The sequence below is a fragment of the Pygocentrus nattereri genome, chromosome 14 (assembly GCF_015220715.1).
Source record: "Pygocentrus nattereri isolate fPygNat1 chromosome 14, fPygNat1.pri, whole genome shotgun sequence".
Lineage (NCBI taxonomy): Eukaryota > Metazoa > Chordata > Actinopteri > Characiformes > Serrasalmidae > Pygocentrus > Pygocentrus nattereri.
The window spans coordinates 39,740,423-39,754,764 of NC_051224.1; the positions used below are offsets into that span (position 1 = coordinate 39,740,423).

Genomic DNA, 14,342 nt, shown 5'->3' on the forward strand with positions numbered 1-14,342 from the left:
CTCCCATCCTGCTACACCACGCCAACATTTTTTGTACAGCTGTTAACACAATTTCCCAGTTCACCCCTTGAAATTTTCAGCACTTTCAGTAGAAGCCACCAACGCTTGCAAGGGATCTACAGATAAATCAACAAGCAACAAACTAACAAAAGCAACAGCTGGGTGGACCTCCAGTTCCCCTCAGAATCCTCCTTTGTATCTAGAAACTTTGTTTTAAAAGTACCGCGTCGTCACACAGTGAGAAAACAGAAATCCTGTACAGGAAAATAGACGCATCGATAATCGTTTGATAATCGCATCACAGCCTCTGAATCGTGACCGAATCGTGAGCTGCCTAGAGATGCCCATCCCTACTGAGCACCATCAGTTAGAACAGCCTTTATAAATAAATAAATAAGTAAATAAATAAATAAATGAATAAACAAATAATGAGACACATGCACTTCCATTAACGCAGTGCACAGCGAAGACCAACTGACCTTAAAGTCCTTCTTCAGCGAGGTGCTTCTGCCCTGCGACACACCAGCCGCCACCACAGCACCCGAGTGGATCATGGGACCTTCCTGAAAGGGAGGGAAGAGTTTGGTGCAAAACAGTTTTAAACCATTACATTCTGTACATTCCCAGTCAGTATATTCTACATCTTTACCACTGCAATGCACACATCTGCTTAACAAGAGAAAGAGCTCATACACTACAATATTCTTGAAGCTTATGTTCTTGAAATTCAATTAGGATATTTGCTGATTTTATATATCATATATATATAATATATATATGATAATAAATATATATATATATATATATATATATATATATATATATATATATATATATATATATATATATATATATATATATAAACGACCCAGTACAATTATTTATTTACTTTTCTTTTTTTTCCATTTTCAAATCCATCCTTATTTCTCAGAATTAAACGGGCTGCTTCTGATGCTGCATCTTTAAGACTGATATGTAAATGAGCTCTGTTCTGACTGGCTGTGCCTCGTTCAAAAATCAGTTTGAGCCAAAACATGCCCTAACCTTAGTCAATTTAGATGTTCTGTTGATTTTATAAGAGAAAATATATTAACATATCACCTACAGAGAACTTATTTTAGTGCACAACTTCTATTTTGCTGCTCTGGGAGCAAAACCTTGTATCTTCAAAGCAGTAACTTTACAGGAGAAGCAAAAAACATGCTGGACTTTTAATATGTATTTGAATTTTTGTTAGTCATTTTGGCTCATTTCTTTTGGTCCATTCATCACAATATTTACACACAGCGTAAAGGGAAACCGGTATGTTGAAACTATGAGTTTAACATATTGGAAAAAACACAAAAATGTGCTGTCACCTTTGCAAATAAACAGCAACTGCATGAAACTGCGCAGAGTGTTCTCTCTAGAGAATGTATTAAAATAAACACAATAAACATTGAATTTGACCAAGCGGCCCAAAATTTACATAGAACTGATTGCAAGGGGATGTTTTTTGGGGGGTTTTCTTTGTGACATCACATCATAGTTTCCATATATGGACTGAGGGGACTGAACTGTATGTTTTCGAAAAGTGTTTACATACAACAACATACACCGGTCAGGCGTAACATTATGGCCACCTCCTCGTTTCTACACTCATTGTCCATCTTATCACCTGCTCTGTGAGGGTCCATGGGGGTCCTGACCACTGAAGAACAGGGTAACAGAGTATCAGAGAAACAGATGGACTACAGTCTGTAACTGTAGAACTACAGAGAGCAGCTATACAGTAAGTGGAGCTGATCAAGTGGACAGTGAGCGTAGAAACAAGGAGGTGGTCAGATTGGCAAGAATTGATTATTGGCGTTGAGATTATTGGCAAGAATTGAGCTGATCTATTTTATTCGTGTGAACTCGATGTACAGATTTGACTCGTGCGGTCAGCAGTCTTTTTTTTCCTGTGTATGCACAGCTGGAGTTCGGCGGATTCAGAAGAGGTTTAAAAGCTCTGTATTGTTTTCTGGCTCACCTTTCCCACAGCAAGACCGCCCGCCACTGAGCAGATCACACCGCACACCTTCACCATCAGAGTCTGCACACAGACACAAGAGTGAGTAAAACATTCCTGTTCAACCCAATCGACCCACCCAGAGACAGCGAGGACAACTGTGCTCTCCTGGACTCTCGGCCTCGGGCGGCTGCATCACCACCAGGGATCGAACTCACGATCTCCTGATCACACGACTTTAAAGAAGTTTCGTGCAGCGATTTTTCGACCTGGTTCCAGGGGTCTGTGGTTAAGCAATATTCTGAGGTGAACATTTGCACGGCCCCTAATTACAGCGGGTTAAAGGTCTACAGCTTAGACGTCTGAAGCCAGATGAGGTGTTTACCTTCAGCCGCACCACTCGGGGAACCTTCACTCCGTTTAGGTAGCATTTAATCTGAGGGATTCCACTACCTGCAGCGATGGGCTACAACACAGAGAGGAGAAAAGACTGAGGGAAGATCTAATCTCTCTATTCTGTGGTAAACCTGGATTCCAGAGAGAAAGCAGGAAAAGGAAGCAGCACTTTACCTCAAAGAAAGCCACGATGATGGCACCCACCATGACGAAAGCAGAGTTCAGCGCTGCCCACAGGATCAAGGAGATGCACATCCCTCCGATTTCGGTGTTTTTATCGATGCCTGGGCATCTGGTCAAGGAAAGGGTTAAGAAGCTCGAGCAGAAATAAATACATAAATTAATTAAAAAGATCGAATAATAAAGAGATCCTAATCGTTCACCAGCACTTTTGATCTAGCACTAAAACTCCCTTCTCCAAGATAAAGTCGCAGTAACTGCCTCGATATATTCAAATATATTAAAATACACAATATTTTAGTCATTACTAACAATAATAGACATAAGCAAGTATTCCGGCAAGAAATGTAGTTCCTTTAGAGTACGGTATTGTTGCTAAGCAACCATGAACCGCTGAATGAGTAGAACGTTCAGTCGCCAATTACTGCAGACATTTCATCCTTTTTTAACGTTGTTGGCACTGTTTAATGTCAAAGGGCGGCACGGTGGCGTGGTGGGGAGCACTGTCGCCTCACAGCGAGGAGGGCCTGGGTTCGGTCCTCTCTGTGTGGAGTTTGCATGTTCTCCCCGTGTCTGCGTGGGTTTCCTCCGGGTTCTCCGGTTTCCTCCCACAGTCCAAAGACATGCAGGCTGACTGGACGTGCTAAATTGCCACTGGGTGCGAGTGTCTGTCTGTCTGCTCTGCGATGGACTGGCGACCTGTCTAGGGTGTATCCTGCCTTCCGCCCGATGACCGCTGGGCCTACAGAGCGGCGCTAGTAGCTGTTAATGAAGTGATGCTCTTTTTATTAGAGGGTCTCATTTCAGAGGGAAGATCTCAACCAGTACCCTGTAACTCAGTTCCAAGGGCACTAGAAAACAAGGGCTAGGGGTAAAAAGAAGAAATGGGACTGAGCTTTGGTGTCTAGCACCTTTCTTGTCTTCGTCCTACCCCTCTATCTGGCAGCGCATTACGGACCGATACAGGCAGCACTTGGAAAGTAAGGATACTCTTCTTGACTACAACATACTTCACTCCAGCCAGCTTCTCCACCACGATGTCAATGAAGCAAGCTATGAGTCCAGTCAGGACTCCGATGAGACCACAAATGACCCAGCGACTGATCTCCAGACATCTAAAGCTCTGCAGAGTTCAATCACACATTCAGTCAGGCAAAAACCACAGACGTACAGAGAAAGGGAAAAGGAGCGAAACCTCTCTGATTCAGCCTCGTGCGCCGAAGCGTGAAATAACCTAATACCTCTCCTTAATTCTGTGTGTTGGCACTTGGCTCACCATGTGACCCATGCGCCTTTCCTCCTCCAGAAACAGATGATTCTCAATGTTGTCGTAGTCCAGACTCTGAAATGAACGGCAAGAGATTAATGCAATGTGTGCTTTACTCTATTCAGCTTATATTATTAAGCTTTAATGCATTATTAAGGACGCAAACTCATGAGGGGTGACTACAATCAACTCGATCTAATGTAGTGAAACAGGTTTCAGTTCAATGTGATTTTGGTCTCATGTTCCCATAGCAACGTCATCCCTGTTCCCATAGCAACGTCATCCCTGTTCCCATAGCAATGTCATCTATGAATTTTGACAGCAGTCAGACAGAAATTTCTCAAAATTCACCCTAAAACCTGGTTTGGTACCATGAAAGCAACTTTTGAAGCTTTTTTTTATCCTATGTTCTGTTCATCTCCTCTTGGTGGATGTAATATCCCACTGTTTTGAAGCAGATGAACCGCCACAGTGAGAACGAGTGAGGTCACAGTGGAGGGGGGGCTGGGGTTTAGTTCATATACACCCAAGACATTTTTTGGACATTTTAGACAACGCTCAGATGTTCCGTCTGTACACACTTTTCCGCAGGAACTAGGAATCATTCACAGCTTAATCAAAGTCAGCCTGCAGAGTCGGTGTGACGTGGTTCACGGACTGAGAGGGGGGAAGCTTCAGGATCTCGAAGCATTCCGAGCCAGAGCTAAACTGAGAGACTTGTGTCCTCGGGAGTCTTGTCATCTTAATTGAATTACCTCATACTTGAGCGAGAGCAGCTTCTCATTGTGCGGTATCTCCTTTGGTTTGCTCCTCACAGCGTCCTGCACATGAACAAGAGGATATCAGAGGGTCAGAGACATGAAGAAGGCATCCATTAAACATATTTAGCCATATATGGCTGCATGACATATATAGCATTAATGAGTATTATGATACTGGCCTTTAATATTCAGGCTGGCTACTGAAGTTCAACACTATTCAGGACTGACAACATTACTTCAGGACACTCGAGGATCAAAATACTCAATATTTCAAGCCTGCTTGATCCAAATTCTAGACAATATGTGGCAATGTATCATAATAGAGAGCGGCTTCCGTATCGCACAGCCCTGTGGTCATCCAAAATAGCAGCGGATTCACGAATGAATCAGGCGGAATAACAGCACTGGTTAAGGAAAACATGCATCCTAAACAGCAAGTTACTAAAACTCACCATGTAGTCTTTGAATCATAGGTTTTTTTTTGGCTACTGGAGTGGAAATATCTCTGTACCTCAGCAAAGACCACTTGTGCCAATCACCAACCCAGATTCTGGAATTGGCACACGTACAAAAATCATAGAAAAGCTTCATAATCTGCCTGCACATGCAACAGGGCTTACTTCCTTGGCCGAGGCCTGTACTTCAAAACTGTGCGCGCATTGTTCCACATCTCAGCACCGTGAACAGTTCATGCTCCTACAGACGGGTGTCAAACGAAAGGAAGACCCCTCAAAAACAGAGCGCAGGTGTGCTGCACGACACAATTAACGTCCGGCAGCGTGTGTGAAAACGCCGAGGACGCCCAGAGCTTCAGCCACAAAGTGTTTCAAGAGTAACTGAAGGGACCTCTGCATTTAGACCCGCTCGAAATTGTGGTGGACAGAGCGCATTCAGTGTCCGAGCGCAAAACATCGGGAAGAACAGCACTTTCCACAGGTGACTGACCACGTCAGTGAGGGACGTGAGCAAGAACAGTCGGTCCAGAACTACAGAGAGGGATATTTCAGTGGAGCAGCAGTTGAATGAATGAACGAATGAATGATTGAATCTTTATTCAACCTCAGAGAACATTGAGGGGGACCCTCAGAAAAAAGGGGCAGATAATGTAAAACATATCAAAAAATAAAAGTAAATTTAATAACAGACATGTTTAGCTTGTTGAAAAGTATTAAACATTAATAATATAAATACATAAACAGCAATTAAAGTGTAACTAAAATGTAAAAGTTAACCAAATCAAAGTAAGATAAATAAAACCAAAGCAGGATAAGATCTAAAATGAATTACAATGACGAAAAATATAATAAAAATAATCATAATTAAAAACAAAAACAGGATGGTGAATAATAAAAAATAAACAGGGAAAAATTTTCATTATTTTAGTTATTTTATAACAACAATATTGAAAATAAAGTAAAGCAGTTGCATGCAGAGTGGAGGTGGTTAGAAAGTTAAGGCTGGGCAACATCGTCCCTTTGGAATAAGGGAACCCTGTGCTGAGCAGTTCTGAAGCCTCTTCATACACGAAAGTGACAGACACCCTCAACTGAATCTAAATGTATGACATCAAAATCCTATCAGACTTGTAACTGAGATTTTTGGTGCAGGTCCAATGCAGATAGAACCTTCTAATCCTACAAACTCTTTGCCTTTGTTTCTTATGTGTAACACCAGTGAAGACCAGTAACACCAGTGAAGACCAGTAACACCAGTGAAGACCAGTAACACCATTGACTCCTACAGACATAAAAAGACGTTTCTGCAGAACGACCCAAAATTTTAACAGCAATTCATCAATGAGCGGATGGTACTGTAGTGAATCCGCGACTAATGTAATCACTATTAAATCTGCTGAATGACCAAAAGGTACACCGTATTTCCAAAAGTATTCGGTCGTCTGGCTTCACATACGAACTTGAGTGACGTCCCATCCTTAATCCATAGGGTTTAATATGATGTCAGCCCACCCTTTGCAGCTATAACAGCTTCAGCTCTTCTGGGAAGGCTTTCCACAAGGGCTAGGAGAGTGTTTACGGGAATTTTTGACCGTTCTTCCAGAAGCACATTTGTGAGGTCAGACACTGATGTTGGACGAGAAGGCCTGGCTCACAGTCTCCGCTCTAATTCATCCCAAAGGTGTTCTATGGGGTTGAGGTTAGGACTCTGTGCAGGCCAGTCAAGTTCTTCCACACCAAACTGGCTCATCCGTGTCTTTATGGACCTGCTTTGTGCACTGGTGTGCAGTCATGTTGGAACAGGAAGGGGCCAAACTCCCCAAACTGTTCCCACAAAGTTGGGAGCATGAAATTGTCCAAAATCTCTTGGTGCTGAAGCTGTAAGAGTTCCTTTCACTGGAACTAAGGGGCCGAGCCCAACTCCTGAGAAACACCCCCACACCATAATCCCCCCTCCACCAAACTTTACACTCGGCACAATGCAGTCAGACAAGCCCAGGATTTCCAGATGGAGAAGCGTGATTGGTCACTCCAGAGAACACGTCTCCACTGCTCTAGAGTCCAGTGGCGGCGCTTTACATTGCGCTTGGTTATATAAGGCTGGGATGCAGCTGCTCGGCCATGGAAACCCATTCCATGAAGTTCTCTACGCTGTTCTTGAGCTGATCTGAAGGCCACATGAAGTTTGGAGGTCTGTAGCGATGGACTCTGCAGAAAGTTTTTTATGTGGTCGACCACTTCGTGGCTTAGTTGCTGTCATTCCCAATCGCTTCCCCTTTGTTATAATAGGGTTAGTAATGATGTAAATTGTATGCTACGGCCTTCTTAGGCTACGTTTATACACCAGGCAAAAGTGGCCCAAATCCCATATTCTCCTGTGTGTAAACAGGAAAAAACGCATTGAATCTGACATTTTCAATCCCGATTTGAGACGCTTTCATATGTGGTACTGAAATCCGACACGTATCTGATCTGCAGCAGTGCGACTCGCTCTGAACAGCCTGATCGACTTTTTACGTCAATCCCACTCAACATTCATCATCATTTGTGCTGCTGAGGCTTGTAAACACTTAGGCTGATGTTTCTGTACTAAAAAATTAGAAGAGACTCATCGCAGCCGCTCCGTGTTCGAAGAGGTTCCGTACGACCCGGCTGAGCACAGCCGGAGGAACCCGGGGCAGCAGTGCCAGAGAACAGTTTAAAGATTCCCAGGACACGAACCAAAGAAGTGACCGTGGCTGAATAACGTGCCCTTTTTACGGCGAAGTCAAACACCGTCAACGATCGGAACTTCGTAATCGCTCCTGTGATGCCGGCCAAGACGACACGGAAAGCTCTGGGAGCGACAGCCGTTCGCTGGGCGTCATGAGTATTTGCCTCTGAACGAGCCAGACGAAGCTCTTCTGCGCATGCGGGTCGGTTTAGGAGGTGACCTGATCAGACCGATGTCACATACTGATCACATTTAAAAGATAATCTGAACAGCCAAACGAAGAAAGTCGGATACCTGCTGGGTGAACGGCGCCATAATCACCAGATCTCCACCCAGATGAACACCTGTGGGAGACTGGGCGCCGCACTCTTCACCGCCAACATCAAAAGCACGGACTGAGTGGATATCTTTTGGAGGAACAGTGTTCCATCCATCCAGCACAGTTCCAGAAACTTGTAGGATCTGTTCTGACCCAACACCACCCCCTCACTAAGACACTCTGTTGTTTTTCCCTTTAATTTGCCACCCATCCGTTTATAAAGAGTGAGAAAGGAACTGGAGCTCACCTCCTCTGGCGTAATATCCTCATCGAGGTCCACGGTACTCAGCCTGCCAATGTGGAACATGCCGCCACCGGACAACTACGGATCAAACACACAACATCACCGACTCTGCTTATGGCTTCTCTTCCTCTTCTAGTACACACTAATTCGCACAAACACAAACCGCGAGTCATATCAAAAGGGACTTTTGAAACTGGCAGAATCAGAAGTGACTTCTCTAAGGTGGGAAAATGAGAAGTTGGGATTTCCTTCCATTCCAAGATTGCTAAATACCATCTGTTCAGGCAGCAGCTTTCAAGACCGGATGTCATCGATATGGAAGAGCACTAGTTCTACAGTACAATAAAACAAAAGAGCTCATTAAAACCGACTTAAAAACAGAACCGTTCACAGTGGTGGTGATGGGAACCAGACGTCCCTCTAAAAGCTCCTACAGAAAGTTCCTACATGAGCTGGTTCTGAATTCACTGCCTGATGACTGAGACGCTGTTTTATGAGAGTTTAGAGAACTTCAACTCCATTCATGGTGGAGGGAGACATGCAGGGCGCTGTGCGGCAAAATAGTCCCCAAAGAAAACTCATTATTCCAGATTTTCCACTGTTTTCCAACATCAGCATTCCATATAAGCTCAGAAGACTCGTGTGGGTTCTCTGGTGGTTCTGGACGGTTAATAAAATGTCTATATCTGTGTTGTAGTCATGGCGACGTCTGGTTCCCATCACCACCACTGTAAAGACGTCTGAACCGTTTCACACCAAACCTTCTGAATCTAGCTAACAAAGCAGCATTTCCACTGTAGAGCTTAACTAGATGGTTCTAGGTGGAGATCGTGTTGCTCAAGAGGGTCATGGATAGTTGGGTAATTACCCAATAACTATCCACATGACTCTCTTGATCAGCACGGTCAAGAACCATCTAGTTAGGCTCTACAGTTTAAATCCAATCAGATCTAATGGAGCTGATGGACTTAATCAGAGGAGACAAGAACTTTGGAACTTCAGATGGAAACGGTGGTTGTTTTACGGCCTATTCACTAGCTTAGTTATTAGTAATATTAAAAAGTGTTCTAGCTAACAGAGGAACACTGCCATGCCACCCAACAAAACCAGAGTAATTTTTAAGTGTTCCAGCTAACAGAGCAATGACACCATGCAACCTAGCTATATTAACACTGTGTAATATGCAAATGTTCTAGCTAATAGACTATTAGTTAAGTATTCTAGCTAGCTAACTAATAACACTTCCATTTAACCCAGCTCCAAGAAATCAGACTAATATGCAGGTGTTCTAGCTAACAGAAACAATGTCATGCCACCCAGCTGTTAAATGAGTCATAAAAACGTTCTAGGCAATAGAGTAATATTTAAGTACTCTAACTGAATAGCACTTCCATGCCTCCCAGCTCCTGCTAAGAGAGTAATATTTAAGTGTTCTAGCTAACAGAGAAACTATTCTATGCAGCCCAGCTTTGCAAACAGTAATAATGAAATGTTCTAGCTAATAGACTATTAAGTGTTCTTGCCAACTGAATAACACTTGCATGTAACCCAGCTCCAGGTATCAGACAAATGTGTGTTCTAGCTAACAGAAACAATGCCATGCCACCCAGCTCCTGCTAACAGAGTAACATTTAAGTGTTCTAGCTAACAGAGTAATATTTACGTGTTCTAGCTAACCGAGTAATATGTGCGTGTTCTAGCTAACAGACTAACTATGCAACCCAGCTCTAGCTAAGCTAGTAGATTAGCACTGAAGTGCTCTAGCTAACCGAGACATACTGAAGTGCAACTGTTTAAGTGTTCTAGCTAACAGAGCCACACTGCCATACAACCGAGCTCCAGCTGGAGTGTCCAACATTTAAGTTGGCTTCCTGTCCTCCAGCTTCTTGCGCGAATTTTGCCGGTCCACCTTAAATGATGCGCTGTCAGCGTTACAGCGCTTCAGGGGCCAGACTGGAACCGCTGCACCATTTAAGGTGGACCGGGAAGATCGGAATAAGAGGCTGGGGAACAGAAAGCTGACTCCAGCCCCGTCCGAGCGCCAGGCGGAGTTGGGGTAACCGGAGAAACGGAGCACCTGTCGGGTGTATTTGACCTCCTCGGAGCCGTTGAGCAGCGGGGTGCCCTCCTCTCCCCTCCCGGACCACGACACCTTCTTCGTGATGTTGGCCATGGCTGAAACAGGCGAGCTCTGCACTTTCAAAACATCCAAACGTCGAACAACATCAGCGCTCAGTGCTGTAGAGGCGCATCGACCCGTCTGCCCCCCATGACTAACAGTCATAAGCCAACTCGTGACGACGGCTACGGAAAGCGAAACGGGCAGCGGGCACAAGGGATTATGGGAAATGTAGTTTTATCCGAGGAGGCCTTCTAGAACTCCTGGGGGCTTATTGCAGAAACTTCTTCAGTCTGAAGTCGTATCGTATCTGCTTAGTCACTCTGACAGCACCTGTTGGTGGTCAAATACTGGGCCTAGTGGTCTGGAGTGGTCCGGTGATGGCACTTCAATGCTAAATCACATGCAGTCGACTTAACAATGAAAAAATAATGTTTTCATACAACAATAATAGTAAATTCACACCTAGCCGTGAAGGCAGCTTTTGTCCCTTGTCCCTTTTCTTTTGTCCACTGGTGGAAAAAACACCACAACTCTACAGAGAACACACTTCTGCTCATTTTAATGCGTAGATATTGTTCATGTAAAAACAGTGAAGTCCATTATAACCTTGACTTGTACAAACTACAACCATGAGTTATCTGGGGGCAGTCATGGGCTGGAGGTTAGGGAACTGGCCTTGAGACCGGAAGGTTGCTGGTTTGATCCCCAGTGGTGACAGTCCATGACTGAGGTGTCCTTGAGCAAAACACCTAACCCCCAACTGTGTGTGTGTGCGTGCGTGCGTGTGCGTGCGTGTGTGTGTGATGGGTTAAATGCAGAGGTGGGATTAAAAAAGTCTCACTTAACTAAGAAGAAGCTCATTCAGTGCTGTACTACTCCTAAAGTTAAGGCATCAAGTTCAAAATGAGTGAATGTTTACAAAAAACAATAAAGTTTATCCCCTTGAACATTAAATATCTCGTCTTTGTAGCTTATTCAATTGAATATAGGCTGAAAATGATTTGCAAATCATCGTATTATGTTTTACACAACGTCCCAACTTCACTGGAATTGGGGTTGTATATGACAGTCATCGCCGTGATGAATTATGTCACAGTCTATTTCCATACGTGTTTTTCTTGTTTTAAATAATTGTCCCTGGGGAAAGTGTCCTTTTCTTTCGGCAGATTGTTTTTTATCGTTTTACGAAATGATGCAGATAAGAAGAAATAATGCTTGAAACAAGTAAAAAGATCTTCCCATTGAATGAGACACCTTCATAAGACAAAATGTACAGTACACCCAGTAAAAATGTACAGAAATCCACAGAATAATCTCATAATATTCTTATAATGATCTCATAATGAGAAATATTGGATATATTTACTGCGTTTTTCACAGTGTATAAAATTTTCAACTGTGGCTTTCATTGATTTTTATCTCTCAAAACATGAAAAGATCCCTGTAAATGCTAAAAAGCAGAAGACATTATGCTTGTAACTGGACAGATGCCTGACGTGATCCGTTACTAACACACTTTTCAGCCACTTCTCTTCATTTACAACATTACAAGATTTACTATTTGATCATTTTACACAGGAAGGCCAAGGTGGTGTTGGGAGTCTTGCCCAAGGACTATTATTGGTATAGTGTAGGATCTTTGCCCAGGTGGGGATTGAAACACAGTCTACAGTGTAGGAGGCAGAGGTGTTGCCCACTACACTAACCAACCACTACACTACCCAACCACTCTTCAGTCGCTCTGTCCTCAGACATGACGTTTGATCTGGCGCCACCGGCCTTGTTGTCATCCCTGCATCCCCACGGCCCAGGTGTACGTTCCTCTTTGTAATTTTAGAGACTACATTCCCTATATTCTAGTCCTGTGCTCCCCAGTTCTCTATGTTCCCTTACAGACATTTTCTAGGAGACAACTCACGTTTCTACGCGTATGGTCTCAGTCACGCTTCCTCAGCATGGAAAACAGGTCACTACGTCGGACGTCATTTCAAGGGTTCTTTAGAATCAGAGTCAGAGTCTGAATCAGAGTCAGAATCAGAATCAGAATCAGAGTCAGAATCAGAATCAGAATCAGAATCAGAATGAGAGTGAGAATCAGAATCAGAATCAGAATCAGTATCAGAATCAGAATCAGAATCAGAATCAGAATGAGAGTCAGAATCAGAATCAGAATCAGTATCAGAATCAGAATCAGAATCAGAATCAGAATCAGAGTCAGAGTCAGAATCAGAATCAGAGTCAGAGTCAGAATCAGAATCAGAATCAGAATGCGAGTCAGAATCAGAATCAGAATCAGTATCAGAATCAGAATCAGAATCAGAATCAGAATCAGAGTCAGAGTCAGAGTCAGAGTCAGAACACTTTATTGATCCCAGAGGGAAATCACAGTTGCAACCATTTATATAAAATAATAAACACTTTAATAATTTAAAACAAAACAGAGGAATTTGCAACTATATGTACATGAGATTTAAATACAGTGAAGTGGCGGCGACTGTGGTAATAAATATGAAACATACTGTGTAAGGCAGTTTGATTTATTCCACTTCTGAGTTACTGTACACTGAGGGAGGAGTTATAGAGTTTGATGGCCACAGGTAAGAATGACCTCCTGTGGCGCTCTGTGGTCATTTCGGTAGAGTGAGTCTTGAGCTGAATGAGCTCCTGTGCCTCATCACCGTGTCGTAGAGTGGGTGGGAGCCACTGTCCATAATGGCCTGCAGCTTAGACAGCGTCCTCCTCTTCGACACGGCCGTCAGCGAGTCCAGCTCCACACCCACAGCATCACTGGCCTTGCGGATCAGTTTGCTGAGTCTGTTGGCGTCTGCCACCCTCAGCCTGCTTCCCCAGCATGCAACAGCATAGAGGATAGCACCCGCCACCACAGACTCATAGAAGATCCTGAGCATAGTCCGGCAGATGTTGAAGGACCTCAGGCGCCTCAGAAAATAGAGATGACTTTGGCCCTTCCTGTAGAGGGCATCAGTGTTCTTAGCCCAGTCCAGTTTATTGTCAATATACACACCCAGATATTTGTAATCCTCCACAGTGTCCACACTGACCCCGCTGATGGACACAGGGGTCACCGGTGCCTTGTCCCTCCTCAGGTCCACCACCAGTTCCTTTGTCTTTGTCACGTTGAGCTGCAGGTGGTTCCGCTCGCACCATGCGGCAAAGTCCTTCACCGTCGCCCTGGACTCATCCTCTTCACCCCTGCTGATACACCCAACTATTGCAGAGTCATCAGAAAACTTCTGAAGGTGGCAAGTCTCTGTGCAGTAGCTGAAGTCCGTGGTGTAGAGGGTGAAGAGGAAGGGAGAGAGGACAGTTCCTTGTGGGACTCCAGTGTTGCTGACCACTCTGTCTGACACACAGTGCTGCAGGCGTACATACTGTGGTGTGCCAGTCAAGTAGTCAACAATCCAGGACACAAGGGGGGCGTCTACCTGCAACACTGTGAGCTTATCGCCCAGAAGAGCGGGCCAGACGGTGTTAAATAGTAAAGTTAGTCAAGTTAGTTAAATAGTAAAGACATGAGTCTTTAGGAAAGATTATGGTTCTTTATAGAAACATAAGTTCTATATGGTGCCAGTTGCACTTACATTTGCATCTTTGTTCTTCAGATTGATGCAGAATGTGTTGAATATGGTTCTATATAGGACCCTTTTCGAAAAGGGTTCCATATAGCACCGTAAAGGGTTCTGCTGTTGTAATAAGCTTGACAGCACAAGGCCCCTTTTTAGTGCTTTTCAAAAAGGGTCCTATATAGAACCATATTCAACACATTCCTTTACCCATTACCTTTATGAAAGAACCCTCTTTTTTAAGTGGGTATATATTCTGATGAATATTTCAGTAAAAAAAGAATAAGAACCTGTTTAGTGTTCAGCATTTT

General features: G+C 43.8%; 1 protein-coding gene across 1 annotated transcript in view; it reads right to left on the reverse strand.

Moving 5' to 3' along the window:
• clcn7 (chloride channel 7) overlaps positions 1-10,624 on the reverse strand; it is a 28,116-nt gene extending 17,492 nt beyond the window's left edge. The window contains exons 1-9 of the mRNA XM_017706951.2: positions 10,403-10,624; positions 8,329-8,403; positions 4,589-4,654; positions 3,843-3,908; positions 3,557-3,689; positions 2,561-2,670; positions 2,376-2,456; positions 2,012-2,074; positions 480-563 (exon numbers count right to left, since the gene is read on the reverse strand). Of these exons, the coding sequence (XP_017562440.1) occupies positions 480-563; positions 2,012-2,074; positions 2,376-2,456; positions 2,561-2,670; positions 3,557-3,689; positions 3,843-3,908; positions 4,589-4,654; positions 8,329-8,403; positions 10,403-10,609 (885 nt within the window). The 5' untranslated portion in view covers positions 10,610-10,624. The remainder of the gene's footprint in view (positions 1-479; positions 564-2,011; positions 2,075-2,375; positions 2,457-2,560; positions 2,671-3,556; positions 3,690-3,842; positions 3,909-4,588; positions 4,655-8,328; positions 8,404-10,402) is intronic.
• Positions 10,625-14,342: the final 3,718 nt, after the last annotated feature.